The sequence below is a fragment of the Lynx rufus genome, unplaced genomic scaffold, assembly GCF_022079265.1.
Source record: "Lynx rufus isolate CCGP_SWC_20201006 ecotype Redwood Valley unplaced genomic scaffold, mLynRuf1.p SCAF_8, whole genome shotgun sequence".
Taxonomy (NCBI): domain Eukaryota; kingdom Metazoa; phylum Chordata; class Mammalia; order Carnivora; family Felidae; genus Lynx; species Lynx rufus.
The window spans coordinates 3,713,919-3,729,384 of NW_025814896.1; the positions used below are offsets into that span (position 1 = coordinate 3,713,919).

The 15,466-nt window shown below is 58.1% G+C and overlaps 1 protein-coding gene across 1 annotated transcript in view; it reads right to left on the minus strand.

Moving 5' to 3' along the window:
• PHACTR3 (phosphatase and actin regulator 3) overlaps window positions 1-15,466 on the minus strand; it is a 210,097-nt gene that overhangs the window by 96,830 nt on the left and 97,801 nt on the right. The window contains exon 2 of the mRNA XM_047068611.1: window positions 984-1,145. Coding sequence (XP_046924567.1) covers window positions 984-1,145 — 162 coding nt within the window. The remainder of the gene's footprint in view (window positions 1-983; window positions 1,146-15,466) is intronic.

Genomic DNA, 15,466 nt, shown 5'->3' on the forward strand with positions numbered 1-15,466 from the left:
GGTCCCCAAGGCCTAGACTAATTCCACATGTGCGTCTCCCTCACTAGTTGTTTCCAGCCGTAGCTAACAGGCGCACAGCTCAGCGGCGAGGCCCGTGGGGTTTGCTTCTCACGGCACCGGCCCCCCTCCCCTTCACCAAGGACAGCCTCTCACTCGAGAACCAGACCTTGGCCGCGGGACCGGCTTGCCCTCCCTGAGATGGGCGGGGTCACGGTAACGTGGGTGACGGGGGTGCTCTGAGCGTCTGGTCGGTCACTGCTCGCTATCACGGCCTGCTGTATGGCTGTCACCACAGGTGTCCGCATGGTTGTCTCGTGGCCGTAGTTCCTGGCGTGGATTTCGAGGGGGCAGGGGCAACGGTCCAACCGCCGCGACCCAACTTCCCACAGCGCTGGGACCGGCAGGGTGTAAGGATGGGGCCGCAGGTGAGTGACGGAAGGGGGCTTCTGGACCCGGTGGTGGGAGGGCGTTGGGGGGGCACTGCCCGTGGGCACCCTCCTCGGGAAGAGCTTAGGAGCCCTGGAGCCGGCGGCCCTGGCTTCCAGCAAGAGGAGGAGCCTGCGGGAATTGGGGCCGAGATGAGGGCCCTGGCCCTCTGAATCACCTGGGGGGCTCCTAGGGACGGCAGGCCCCCGAAGTGCGGGTCCGGGTGTGGGGGCTGGGCGCGTGCTACTGCAGCGTGGTCGGCAAGGACTGCCGTCACCAGCTGGCCTCCCTGCCCCGCAGGGACCCCCAGGTGCGCATGAACAAGGTCCCATCCACCCGTGTGCCCCGTGGGTCTGGGCGGGCAGTGGGCTCCAGGTGTGCCGGTGCTGGCCCCGCACCCCAGCCGGGTGGGTGGGGCCTGTGCCAGAGGAAGGAAGGGACCCAAAGGCGGAGCAGCCCCTGCTGCGGGAGCCCGCCCCCTGTGGGGGAGGGGGAGACGACATCAGCATCGAGAAGCTCGGGGACAGTGGCACCTGCTCCCTGTCCCCCATGCTCACCGGATGTGGTCTGCTTCAGTTTTTCGTTTTTCTTCTTCCTCCATTTCCAGGGCTTGAAGATCCTGCCCAGGGTGGCCAGTTTGCTGTTCCTCCTCACGGGGGGGGTTCGGGTCCCTGAGACCAGATACTCGGAGCGCGCTGGGGGGGCTGGGTCCATCTCATCTGCAAGGGGAGCACACCAAGGAGGGGCCGGGTGATCACCAATCCCGCATGGCTCCCCTCACCCACGGGGCCACCGGTGATTCTCCAAAGCCCGGGGCTGGCCCGCGCCCCTAGCATGCTGGCACGTGCAGAGAAAACGCCCGTGGGGCCCTCGAGCAACGGGGGACACTTGCTACTGTGGGGCCCGGGAAGAGAAAGACACATGCTTCTCCACAGGCCGCTCTGTAGTTCACGATGTGTTGTTCATTGTTTAAGGAAAAAGATCGGTGAGAACGGAAAACAGTGCCGTGGACAAGACGGTCAAAGTGCAGAGTCACGTGAGCCAGACGGCTGCCGTCTCCACTGCCCGCCCGGAACCCTGTCCCACGGGCACAGCTCAGACCAGAGCTCGGGCCGGCGCCCGGGAGGATGGGGGAAAACCTCAAGATGCCCCAAACCCCTCCTGGGACAGGGCAGTGACGAGGCCCTGGGTGTGCTGAGTTTTAACCTCTCAGTGCCACTCGGGTGGGGGTTCACAGACCAGCCAGTGCTCCCCACCCAGCATGGCTGCCGGCACCGGTGCCCGGACCCCGGCCAGGACACCCCACGTGCACACACACACACGCACACACACGTGCCACCCGGAACACATTCAGTCCCACAGCCAGTGGGTTAACTCACTTCACTGCGATGCACAAGGCAGGGGCTGGGAGCCTGAGTTTATAAAGAGACAAGAAGCCCCAGAGGGGCCCAAATATGCTGGATGAGCAGGGCTGGAGTGAGGGGGTATCGGGAGGGTCCTCAGTGAGAGGCCACCAGAGGGGCCAGACCTGGCCCGGCGCCCCAGGTGATGGACGCCCCAGAGACGAGCCGCCTGGGCTTGCAGCAGCCAGCCAGGGCTCACGGCACCCAGCCCCTCCGAGCCTCAGTTTCCACACGTGTAAAATAAAGATAATGATCGTCCCTGACATCCAGCATTCAAAGGAAAATGCAGGGTGGCCCCAGAGGCTGCAAACTTAGGTAAACATATATAACACACAGTTGATTGAGAGCATGTTACAATCTAGGGGCGCCTGGGTGGCGCAGTCGGTTAAGCGTCCGACTTCAGCCAGGTCACGATCTCGCGGTCCGGGAGTTCGAGCCCCGCGTCGGGCTCTGGGCTGATGGCTCGGAGCCTGGAGCCTGTTTCACATTCTGTGTCTCCCTCTCTCTCTGCCCCTCCCCCGTTCATGCTCTGTCTCTCTCTGTCCCAAAAATAAATAAACGTTGAAAAAAAAAAATTTTAAAGAGAGTATGTTACAATCCATGTAGAATGATATTAACTACGTTTTAAGACCATATAGACACTCTGGTGTCTAAGACCATGCCAGTTCTGGTAGAAATTTTCACAGTAATTTCTATTACATGAGGAACAAAAGAATTATCCTGGAGTAAAAGTCACTGCTTGTTCCTGGCCAGGTACCAACTAACTTTACCCTCACAGTAAATCTATGAGATACAGGACTCCTATCATATCCATTTTACAGATGAGCACACTGAGGCTCAGAGCAGTGAGTCATCTTGTGGACCCACAGAGCGAGAAGACGCCGGAGGTCGGGCATGACCTTGCGGGGCCTGAGCCCGGACCCCTCTCGTATCTGGAAGCTGCCTCTACGGTGACTGTGTGAATTTATCTCCCGGAGCAGGACACAAATGGGTAAGACACCAGCAGAAGGCACAAAGCAGGACTGTCCCGGCCACCCAGGTTGCGCGGCCGCTCTCTCTGGCTGTTATTAATTGAGCGCTAACTACATACCGGAGACTGTCCCCGGCGGTCTACAGAGCAACCCGTGTAGAAGAACAAGCTTAGGGGTGTCTTGTTGAGAGACGAGCTTGCTCGAGCTTGTCCCCAGTCCCCGGCACCCAGCAGGGGCCCGGTGGGGGGCGGGGGAGCCAAGGAAGCCCCAGGGCACCTGTCGCGGATCCCCCCCACCATCTCCCCAGCACCGTGCTCCAGCCGCGGGATGCAGACAGGCCCTTCTCCTCCCAGAGGCAGCTTACTGTGTCTTACCATCCTCTCCTGCCTACGGGCGCCAGATTCAAGCGTGTGGGTCAGAGCCACACGGCACAAGGAGAGCCGCTGTCCTGCGGAAGAGAACTGGCCAGGTCTCCCAGGCCTTGGGCTGGTGTGAAAATGAACATCCCCAGAGATGTGCAGAGGGACAATGGACCATTGTCACCACTCCACAAAAGGTGGCGTCACAGAAACACACATGCCCCACACGAGGAGTGCGGAAATCCAGAGGAGGGCGCACACACGGCTCCGAGTTTCCTAGCAGCCAAAGCAAAAACAGAGCAGCACAAAGCAGAACCCGTGACCCCGGTCCAGGCCACCGGCCGCCGGCGGCTCCCCCGCATGCCCCACAAGGCCTTCCAGCCGGTCTCCCCGCGATCCCCGCCCTTACAAATATAACCGATCACATTGCCGTTCCGCACGCTGCCTGCCCTTCCCCTTCTCCTGTAGCACAACGTGCAGATTGATCACCACGTCTGTGTAGCTCCCCAGAGCTGCTCCTGGCGGCCACCCACTCATCTCCGCCCCCTATTCACAGTCGTCATCCCTGCGCGGCGACATTCACGGCACGCAGCATGCTATGGGAGGCAGTAGGGTGCAGTTGTTAAGAAAGCAGGTGCTACAACCAGGCATCTGGGGTTCACATCCTGGCTCTGTCACTCACTAACGGGGCAGGGCGTGCTGGCACCACCCCTCCCTGCACCCTCACGCCTGCCCTGGCCTCGCTGGGGAACCGAGGGCACGGGACTTCCCAAATCCCTGCCCGGGGCTCGGCCACGTGGCTTGCTTGAACCCATGGAAGGTGGGCCGAGGGGCAGAGTCTCCCTCCTCGCCATCGCCTTCCTCCCCACCCTCCCCGTCCTCCCCACCATCATCGTGTGAGTCCCTGGACTCCCTGCCCCCCCCCACCTCTGCCCCTAGTGGCTGGAGCAGGTACCGGGGTTCCCAACGCCCCTCTGACACACAGGGTCCTCACGCACAGCCTGGAGCACAGAAAGGGCAGGGGCCCCAAGGGCTCGAACTTGACTCGAAATTCAGCAGGGAGCCATTGAGGGATCTTCATCTCATTAAAAACAGAATAAACTGAGGGCTGATGGGGGGTGGGGGGGAGGGGAGGGTGGGTGCTGGGCATCGAGGAGGGCACCTGTTGCGATGAGCACTGGGAGTTGTATGGAAGCCAATTTGACAATAAATTTCATATTAAAAAAAAAAAAGATCTGATTTGTCCATTTAGCAAATATCCGCCTCGCTCGACCAGGACAGACACGTTCGTCTGAGCAACGCCTCGGAGACCTGCTGTCATCGGGGAGCAAAAGCCCAGGGCAGCAGGCTCCAGAAGGCTGAGGGCTACACCCCCAGCACCCCCTCCCTCCTCCGCCTCTCCCCCCGCGGGGCTCAGCCCAGGACCAGGCACAAGGACAGAAACGTCAGAACAGACGCTGTACCCTCCAGCGAAGGGATCACAAGCACCTTGAGGACAGAGAGGGCACGACTCTCCCCGACTGTGTGCCCGGGGGTCTGTGTGAGCAAGAGGCGGGTGTGTGTCCTCCTGGGCACACCAAGGGTGGGTGTGCACGAGGACACGTGTGTATGCAGGAGTGGCTGTGTTCCCGCATGTATGTGTCCCGGGGGGGGGGGGAGGGGGGAGGGCGGTTGGCGCCCCTGCCCTCCTCCCTCTACCTCCAGCCCGTGAGTTCACCCAGTGTCTCTCTCGGGCTGCTGGGGAGCCCCCTTCCCCCACCGGGGGCATTCCCGGGGGTGCAGACACATTAGCACATCCCTCCAGCCTCCGAATGACACAGCGGGGCTGTTCCCGGGCCACCTCTGCCACCTGTGAAGCATTAGCAGTTAATTAATGAAACATGTTTCCCCACATCTGCGTGCGGAAGTAAAACTGGCATCCACAGGGCAGGCGGGAGGCGTCCCGGGTTCCCAAATGATGGATGGGGCAGGTGGCCCGGCCTGCTGACACGAGACAGCTCCGCCCCCCCAACGCTCCAGCCCTCTCCTGGCCCCCAGCCCTGCCTCCCTCCCCCACCGATGGATCCCACAGACCTACGTTGAGGTACCGCTCTAGGACAAGGCCGGGAAGGCCACCATGACTGAGCTCACTGAGCTTACGGGCTCATTTTCATGCCTGGCCCAGGGCCAGCCCCTTCCTTCATGACATCCCCTCCACCCTCGCTCCGATAGCTCTCGGACATCCTCCCGGGACGTACTGTTTACAACTGCCATCTGTCTTTCTCACCTGGACAAACGAAGTCCTGTCCGTGAGAACAGGAGCTGTGGCTGTCTCGTTCACCGTGGGCCCCTGGCATCTTTACACGGGAGGTACTCAAATAAACACCTGCTTGGCCTGTGACTCTAGCGCCTGGATCCAACCCCCATCCATCGGACTCCAGAGTCCGCTCCTTAGTGACGCCGGGCATTTCTGCTTCCCCATCTTCCATCGACTGACCTGTCTCCCTCTTCTAGCACTTGGCCTCTCCCCAAAACACACCACGGAGGGGACCCCCACTCGCTGATGACCCCCACAAGCTGAGTGGCTGGCCTCGCAGGGAAGACAGACAGACGCCCTCTCTATCAGCCAAAACCGGAAGACCGCTTTCCGCTTGCTTCATGCATTCATTCATCCCCAAACTCAGGCAGCAGGCATCGGGTGAGGCCCGCCCGGGGCCAGAGCTGCTCTGCATGGAGGGAGGCGGGCTCTGAGAAGGCTGCTGGGGGGCGGGTGATACTTGATTCCGGCCTTGGAGGTTGAGGAGCTGAATAAAGGGTGCGAATCCATCAAAGCACGACAGGACGTGGTATTTGGGCGATGGGAGATGAGGCAGAAAAGCAAGGTCTGGCGTCCTCATCTGGGAGGTCCAGAAGCCCCGTAAAACTTCCACGTGGGAGACGGACGTGCTCAGAGATGCCAACTTCCTACACTGCCGATTAACGACCAACACACACACGCACACACACGCACACACACGCAAATACACCTGCATGAGACTGTCATGTATTATCACCACCACTGACCGTAAATAATAGGCAGAAAATAAGCTCACGGTAAGAGAGGGCTCTTTTAATTAAAAGTATATTGATAAGTGAATAAGAACACGGGGGCGCCTGGGTGGCCCAGTCGGTTGAGCGTCCGACTTCGGCTCAGGTCATAATCTCACGGTTGGTGGGTTCCAGCCCTGCGTCAGGCTCTGGGCTGACAGTGTGGAACCCGCTTCAGGTCCTCTGTCCCCCCCCCCCCCGCCCCTCCCCTGCTTGCTCTCTCTCTCTCAAAAATAAACATTTAAAAATATACATAAATGAATAAAACTGTGTCGTCTTTGGTGTTACCAATTTGCCAGCGTGGGTCTGTGCTCTCATCAGAGCCGGGAGAGCCCTCCACCTGGGGCATTGGTGCACAGGGAAGGATCAGGAACACCCAGGGCTGTTCCAGCAACAGCACATCTACGGAGCACTTGCTGTGTTGTGCGACAAGCCCCGTCCCGAGCACCGAACACGAATCAGCTCCTTTGGTTCCCATCAAGACCCTAGAAGGCGGAGGCGCTCGGGTGACTCAGCTGGTTGAGTGTCTGAGTCTTGATTTCAGCTCAGGTCGTGATCTCGCAGTTTGTGAGTTTGAGTCCCATGCTGGGCTCTGTGCTGACAGAGGGGAGTCTGCTCAGGATTCTCTCTCTCCCTCTCTCTCTGCCCTCCCCTGCTCATGTGCTCTCTCATTCTCTCTGTTTCTCTCTCTCCAAATAAATAAATAAACTTAAAAAAAAAAAAAAAAAAGACCTCAGCAGGCAGGTCAGTCTTTTCATCCCCCATGTGACAAGGAGGAAGCCGGAGGCACAAAGGTGTGAGATAACTTTCCCAGGTCACACAGCTAAGGTGACAGGATGCTTACAAGTCAGGAAGTCCGCTCCAAAAGCCCTCATCCTAACCCCCTCACTAGATCACATGGAGCGGGTGAAGACAGCACTGTTGGGGATGAGGGGCGAAAGCCAGGGCTGGAGCAGACCTAAGCATCAAAGCAGCATGGAGCAAAACCGTGGCACTCAGCATCGGAAGACCCACGGCTTGTGGCCAGGCCACGAAAGATGTGCCCTGACAGCTGTCTACGAAGGAAGTTCTCGGTGTTTTAATTGAACCGCCACCAGGACGCGTCTGAACCTCCAAACCCAGATTTTCAAAATGGATTTTAAGTCTCCCAGATGTACAAGGACTGTGGTTTGACTTTCCCCATTCCTGGAAAATTCTTGAGTGACGACCTTAGAGCAGGATATCTGGGGAGCACTGATCAATATGGACAGAACCAGGGCCCAGAGCCGAACACCTAGGTGAGTCCACTCCACGTAACCGTGGCCGGGAGTGGAGGCGGGGACAGGTCGCTGGGGTGGGGAGGGAGAGGGCAGGGATGCAAGAAGGGTGAATTTACTTAAAAGGGGAGAAGAACTTCTAAGGGCCGATGGCTCTATTCCCAGGACCTCTGCGGGATTTTCCTGCTGCTCTGCGAGCCTGTCCATCAGAACCTGTGGTCCCTTACAGCCCCCGTGCGGATAACCGCAGCCTCACCAGTAAAGGCCACGAGGACCCCAAGAGCAGGCTCCCACTCCTCCTTGGGCGCCCAGCACGGCACCCGGTGTGTGGATAAATGAATGATGGACCGAGTGAATAAATGAATGAATGAGAGACATTGATCCTGCAGTAGAAAAACTGAAGTGCAATCCAAATGCAGGTCACTGGTTATTAACAGCGACCCGGAGTCACCTCTGCGCCCCTGGACGGCAGGAGATAATTACAATCCCTAAGCAACTTCCAGGCTTCATGCTGGCCCATCCCCTCCCCCGGCGGCCGCCACGAGCAGCCCTTGACACAGACGGAGGCTTTCTCGGCCCTGCCCGTCAGCCGAGGCGCCCAAGGAACACAGGGAAGGCAACAGGAGACCCTGGCGAGGCGTCGGAGCAAACACAAGCCCCGGGACCCTGCGGATCGAACGGACGCTTCGTCGTAGGAGAACACGGTTTAGAAGGCCGAGGGCAGCCGCCAAATTCATTGGCACGTTCATTCCAAGCAAACAACCCCAGGAGGCAGGGGCTACAGGGCTACGTTTCCAGCTCCATTTGCCATTTGGGAAGAGGAGGCTGAGGGGACAGGACCCACGTATGGAGTCACACAGCCGGTAAGTGGCAGGGCTGGCACAGGAGCCCAGGCTTTTGGATGTGGAGCTCGCACTGGGGCGGCACCAGTGTTTCCCAAAGCATGTTCCATGGAACCCTAGCTTGGGAGATGCTCTACGGATAAAGACCGATGGGAAAACGCTGCCTACACTAAAAGCCCTCCCTGAAGGGCTGCCGCGAATGATCACAGCGAAGGCTCTGAGAAGTCCTGCAGTAAGCAACCGTATACGGCTGTTTCACCAGCTCTTCCTAAACAGACAGATCAGGCAACCCCTATTTACACCTCGTTGCCCAGACAGCCATAATAACCATAACCACACACAGGCTGGGGCAACAACAGACTTCGAGCAGGAGACGTGAGATGAAGCAGTTTAAACATATATCCTGCAGGGGGCGCCCGGGGGGGGGGGCTCAGTCAGTTGAGCGTCTGACTTCGGCTCAGGTCATGATCTCGAGGTTCATGGGTTGGAGCCCCGCGTCGGGCTCTGTGCCAACGGCTCGGAGCCTGGAGCCTGCTTCGGATTCTGTGTCTCCCTCTCTCTCTGCTCCTCCCCTGATCTTGCTCTCTCTCTCTCTCTCTCTGTCTCGCTTTCTCTCTCAAAAAGAAACATTAAAAAAATTTTTTTTAATGTATTCCTGCTAAGAAGTGTTCACGACAATTTATTTTTGGAATATAAAAGTCTTATCCCTAATATCTGTGTTCCAAAGATAACGGGATTCTCTAAGACCTTTGCAGAAGCTGGGCTTTGAAACTTCCCACGGCTCTGAGCCATGTAGCTGCCCGAGGCCCCCGCACAGCAATGGTGAGGAGAAAACAAAGACGGGACAGTGGGTACCATCTATGCCCCGACGCCAGTGCAGAAACCAAGGCCTCCTCAAAGTGGTTTCTTTCTGCCTCGCACGTCTGGTGGGAAAACCAGCACAAGGGACGAGAGAAACCATCTGTTTAGCATCAACCCCGTGATCCTGCCAATGGTCGCTGACGTCTGCCAGACATATGGCCGGTTCTCCAAGTGAAAATCAGCTCAAATCTGCAAATCAGGTGGGTCTGAAAAGGCTGCGTGGGGTTTGCAATGAGGAATTAGACCACGAGGGCCGTGCAGTTGGGGACGGTGAAAGGGGGGACCCGGAAGCCACCTTCGGCGTCTCGGACACCGGTGTTGTCGGCATCGCGCTTAGTAGGTTGGTCTGCACTTGCACGTCGGCAAACCCCTGCAGAAATTGCTTAGTAAGAAGCCCACGGGCTTTGCAAAGACGAAAAGCTGCTTTTAGAGACAGCCGCCTAAAGATCTTCTTCTACAGAGGGGAGAAAAACGCGTATTTCAGAGAAAGGATGAACCGTAAAACAGCGCACCGAGAGACGGCAGCATCGCACTATGAACGGAGATAATATTCCCCACTGCCTTCAAAGCCCAAGCCCCAGCCCAGACTTTCCACGCTGAAGTGTGACATGAGGCTCTTACATGCCAGTCAGAGCTTATGGACAAATGTTAATTTTTAGAAATACGCGTGCTTTTAGCATTTCTGAGAGGAATTACACACATGTAAAGGCTGGGAAGAGTCTGAGCCAACAGATTTGCATCTTGAAAGCGGGTCCCACGTTCATGCCGCTCGGGTCAGGGATGGGCCAATGCTTTCTGTAAAGGGCCAGACAATCTCTGTGGCAACTACCGGGCCGCTGCATGAGAGCCATCCGCGATACCTAAATAATAGGCGCGGATACGCTTTAATCAAGCTTGATTTATAAACACCAGTGGAAGGCGCACGTGCTCTGGGAGCTGACCCCCGCCTTAGGTGGTCCCTTCGGAAACGTCTTCGGGGAAAAGTCCCACTGGACGCCGGGAGAAGAAAGAAGGCGGGAAGGAATGGCTTTGGCTCAGGATCCCTTACCTTCACTCTCGCTGCTGACCCCTAGGGTCCAGCCAGTGTCACTACCCACCTCCAACTCTAGCCTCAGACTGGTTTCCCAGCATCCGCTTAAGCCTGCCCCACCCCCCGCCCCCCCAGCAGGGTCTCGCCTTACTTTCCTGCTTAATGTCACTGTGACTTTTCTGGTGAAACACTAGACCCCAACTGTGACCCCAATCCTTCTACGTTCTTTTATTTATTAATTAATTAATTAATTAATTAATTTATTTATTTATTTATTTTGAGAGTGAGAAAGAGAGTGGGGGAGGGGCAGAGAGAGAGAATCCCAAGCAGGTTCCACGCGCAGTCAGCACAGAGCCCGAGGCGGGGCTTGAATTCATGAAACCGTGAGGTCATGACCTGAGCCGAAATCGAGAGTCCTTTGAGCCACCCAGGCGCCCCCAGGTGACTGCTTCTTTAAGCTGTTCTCCACCCACGCCCCCTGCTTCCCTCCACTATCTCCCTTCTGCTTCCCGCTCAATTTCTCCTGACACAGGGCTGCCCCCATGCCAACCCTTCCGGAGGCAACACTCTTCCCTGATGAACTCCTACGCGTACCTCACGGTCCCATCCTCCATACCCACCTGTTATGGGTTTTTCACCATAGACTTCAGTATAATTTAGAATTAGCTCTTGATTTGCCTGTCCATGAACTGAATGTCCTTCTTGGCTATGCGACCAGAAGAGCAGGGACCAAGTGTGTCCCATGTAACCGCCCCCTGCTCAGGCCCAAACACAGAGCTCAGGAGGGTTCAGTGAGGGCTCAGCAAGCATTTGAGAACCAGCTGTCCCTACCCAGGGACCTAGTGCAGGCGTAGCTGAAGTTTATAATCCTACACAATCAGACGTTTCTCAGGCTTTACCAAGTTGAGCTCTTTCTGAACCTGATGCTTTTTAGCCACACTTTCTGGCCCCACGCCGCCTCCTTCTGGCCCCTCAGGGGTTGATGTGACGCTGCCCCCGAGACCCTCCCCTGAGAGCAAAGGCCGCCCTGCCTGAGCACCTGCACTTTGCTGTCCCCGTGGCTCCTAGCTTCACCACAGGCCCTGTCCCGGCCCCGGCTCCCCTGGTGCCATCACAGAAGTGACAGCGGGGCCGAGACGGCTCAGCGACCCAGCAAGTCTGCACAGTGCACACCTTCTGGGAACAGGCAAGAGCCGGTGACACCTGCCTGCTCGGAGCATGCCCAGAGTCTCTGGCTGCTGGGAGACAGCCCCCGGGGGTCCCCCAGGCAGGGCCAGCCCTAGCTGATGGCCGCAGGGCTAACCCTGGCCCCAGTCACTGCTCTCCACCGCTGCGGGGTCCCCGGGAGCCGCTCTCACGCGGCAGCCAGCTCTGTCCACCCCCCACCACACTGCACACTGGACTGACGGACTCACACTCAAGTGCTCCTTCCTGAGCACCGCTCTGGGCCCGAGACCCGGCCCTGCCCTCCCAGACCCAAGGTCTAGGGGAAATGGGTGGCAACAGCAGAACGGACAACTAGACGTTGACCTGCACTGTCTTCTGCTCCTGCACCCCGGGCCCGGCCCCCCTCGCGGCTCCCAGTTGCCTGCAGCGTCCGACCCCGGTCATGTCATGCCACGATCCCTTCCCCCCACCTCACCCCGCTTAACCCGCTCCAGGGGCTTCCACGGGCGTCAGAATAAAATCCCACTTTGTTCCTCAGCCCTGGCCTCTCCCTCACCAGCAGCTCTGGCCGCCGGGGCTCTTCCCACCCCCGCAGCCCCACACTTGGCAGCTCCTGGAGGGGCCCATCCCTCCCTCCTCCCTCCTCCCTCCTCCCTCCTCCCTCCTCCGCAGGCCACCTCTTCTTGTCCCTGGGTTCCCAGTGCCAGCGCGTCCTCTGTCCTTGGCTCCGTGGGCCCTGCTCTTCTGGCATGTTCTCCCTCAGACTCTCCCCACTGGGACGGGCCTTGCAGGCTCGGCCCCAGCAGGTTCCCGAGAGACATTCTGGAAGGAATCAGGCAAGGAGCCGATGAGCGGAAGGGGCGCCGTGACGGAGAGTGAGGCTGGCGGCCCTGTGCCAAGGAGAGGACTGTCTCCGGACGCAGTAAGATTCCTGCCAAAGTGACAACACCTGATGCGATAAACACTAAAGAAAAGGACTATCTCGTATATTTTGCTTGTCGGTCCACCACAGCGCTGTGGGAATACTCGTGGACCAGTGCTCGCTTGAAGACCTATTTCTAGTGCTTTGGGGGTATACACCTAGGAGGGGGATTTCTGGTCTTCTGTTCCAGGTTTTGTTTTGTGGTTTTTTTTTATTCTGGAAGAGAGAAAAAGAAAGAGTGCCTGTGGGGCAGAGAGGGAGACAGAATCCCAAGCAGGCTGCGTACGGTCAGTGCAGACCAATGCGGGGCTCGAACCCATGAACTGGGAGATCCTGACCTGAGCTGAAGTCAGATGCTTAACCGACTGAGCCACCCAGGCGCCCCTGTGCCCTGTTTCACGGGCCAGCCCGTTTCCCACACGGCTGCGCCGTATCACACGCCCAAAAGAACGACGCACTGACACGCGCCACGACGTGGATGGGCCCCCAGGACGTGATGCTGAGAGAGAGAAGCAGGCACAAAGACGCGTCTGTCCACTTACACGAAAAGGCCAGAGCGGACAAACGTGGATTAGTGGTCGCCAGGGCTGGGCCGGGGGCGGGGGAGGGGTGGGAGGATGGGAGCGGCTGCTGAGGGGCAGAGTTTCCGTTTCGGTGACAAGAAAGTTCTAGAATTAGGGGTTGCGCCACAATGTGACTGTACTTCAGGCCACACCATCATACCCTTTAAGGAGCCAAAATGTTAAATTTCGGGATTTCAAATGTTAAATTTAGGTAATTTTACCTCAATTTGAACAGACACTATGTCCTGACCCAGTGGAGCCCTCTGTCGTGTCATAAAGCCAGAGTCAGAGCCATAAAACCCACCAAAAAGAGCGGTGGTTTCCAGTCGAACAACGAGCAGACAGCCCTCCATTCTTCCATGCACCTGCGCCTCGAGCGGTGGCCTGACCCAGCGCTGACGACACCGACGTCCCGGAGAACGAAGCGCGCGATTGTTCCGGCCGCGGCAGGTCAACGCCAAGCCGAGCAGGCTCTCTGTGCACTTAATGCCGCCGCGCCTCCCGGCCCGGCCTCTGCGTGTCAACCCCGCCCTTCGCAGCATCAGGACTCTGGGGTCCAGAAGGAAGGAGGCCGGGGTGCCAAACGATAACCCGCACGTGCGTCAGGACTGCGACTCACGCAGATGCGAAAGAGCCATAAAAACATAAAGTCTCACGCAAACCTGGCAATGACCCTAAATTAAAAATTGTGAAGGATCACGAATTTCAAAGCGCTCCGGCCGTGGGAATCCGAAACTCCACGTCCGCTGACCATCGCAGACCTTCTCCCGCGTCAGAGCACCCCAGAAACCGCAAATTCGGAACTAGGTGGCAGCCCCATTCATCCAAGCACGACCAGGAGGACGTGGGCAGGACCCTGGGTGGGTCCTGAGCCCAGGGCAGGCTCTCCCCGGGTCCCCACCGTCCCGAGGCCACGACCTCGGGCCCTCCCAGTGTCCCTGTGAAAGAGCGGGCAGTGCTGGGGGTCGACACGGCCCGGCCTGAGCCGGTGACTTGACACGAGTAAAGCGCCGTCCCCTCGCCTCCGTTAGAGACAAATCTGAGGAGCTGCTCGCGCTCCAGGGTCCCCTGTGGGATCGGGAGCAGTGGCTCTCCGCACAGCCCTGCCCGAGACCACCCCGACTCGGCCTCTTCCTCTTCCCGACGTGACTTCCCCTTTCGGTCCCTCCTCGGACCACTTTCTTAGGAGTTACTTGCTCTCAGACCCACGTCCCAGGGTCGCCTTGCAATAAACCCACACTAAGACCCCCATCTGCTCTGTGCCACGTGCTAGGGTGACACTGACAAGCAAAACTGGGGTGACATGGTGCCTGCCCTCACTGGGCTCATAGCCTACCTGGGCTCACTGTCTACCCGGGCTCAGTCTACCCGGGCTCACGGACACAGGGACATCAATCAAAGAATTGAATTCACAGCTGTACTGTGACAGCCCAAGTAAGCGCTTGGAGGGAGAAAGGCGCCTGAGGGCGATGATGGAGGTCTGGACAAACGCCCTAGAAGACATCTGACTCGATGAGAATGAGTTGGGGTGAGCACGTCCAATTCAGAAAAAAACAATGTGCGAAGCCACCTGGAAAGCGGCAGCTTGGAATATCCACATTCCCACCTTTCTCCAGAAAAAAATCTTCACCGCCTGTTGATCTTACGTGCATTTCCGTCGGGAGCCAGGCGCCAGAGAGACAAATGTAGCCCAGCAGGGCTGAGCGACTGGCCTGGGATCACACAGCACCGGTGACGGCCCTGGACACAAACACGGGGCTGCGCATCTCACCGGGTGAGGGAGACTGCGGCACATCTCTGCTGCTCACCCGCCCCCGAGACCAGACCAGGGTAGCACAAAGTGCGCCCCGCGTCCAGCTGCTTTTACAAGCTCCAAACACACTGGGGACCCCAAAATGACCCCAATCCTTCCCGCTCAAATGCCTTTCTGAAAGTCATCATTCTCAAACTCCCTTTACAAACATCATACGTTGAAAGGTCTTTGGTCACAGTTCCCAGCCTAATCAGTGAATCCCCAAGTGGAAGTTTAAGTGCATTGTTGAAACGGAGTCCATGGGGACTGCTCTGGTCTCAGAAATCATTTGGCCTCAGAAATCATTTCCTTCCTCATCCATTAAGTAAATGAAGTGAGGCCTGAGATCACCAGTCCTTCCGGCGGGAGAGGGGGGTTGAAATGAACACGGGCAGGAGAGAATGCAAGGGCCCTGCCCCTGAAGGCGTCCTGACCCCTGGGAGCCTGTGGATGTGCTGCCTCTCGTGAAGCCGAGAGCTGGTGGGTGCTATCGCCAGGTGCCTGGTTTGTAGATCGCCCGGCAACCGCTGAGGACGAGTGTGACGGCGGGGGTCAGAGATGCTCAGGGACCCTCACGAGTGTGGATGAGGATGTGAGGAAGGGTCACCCTCAACACACCACTGACGGGAACGTAAGGCGGGGCAGCCGCCGTGGGAGACGGTCGGGCAGGTTCCCGAGCGGTTACACAGCGTCGCCACCTGACAATTCCGCTCCCAGGTGTTTACCCCGAAGAACTAAAAATATACGTCCACGCAAAAACCCGTACGTGAATGTTTGCAGCAGCATGGCTCACAGTAGCCAGAGAGTG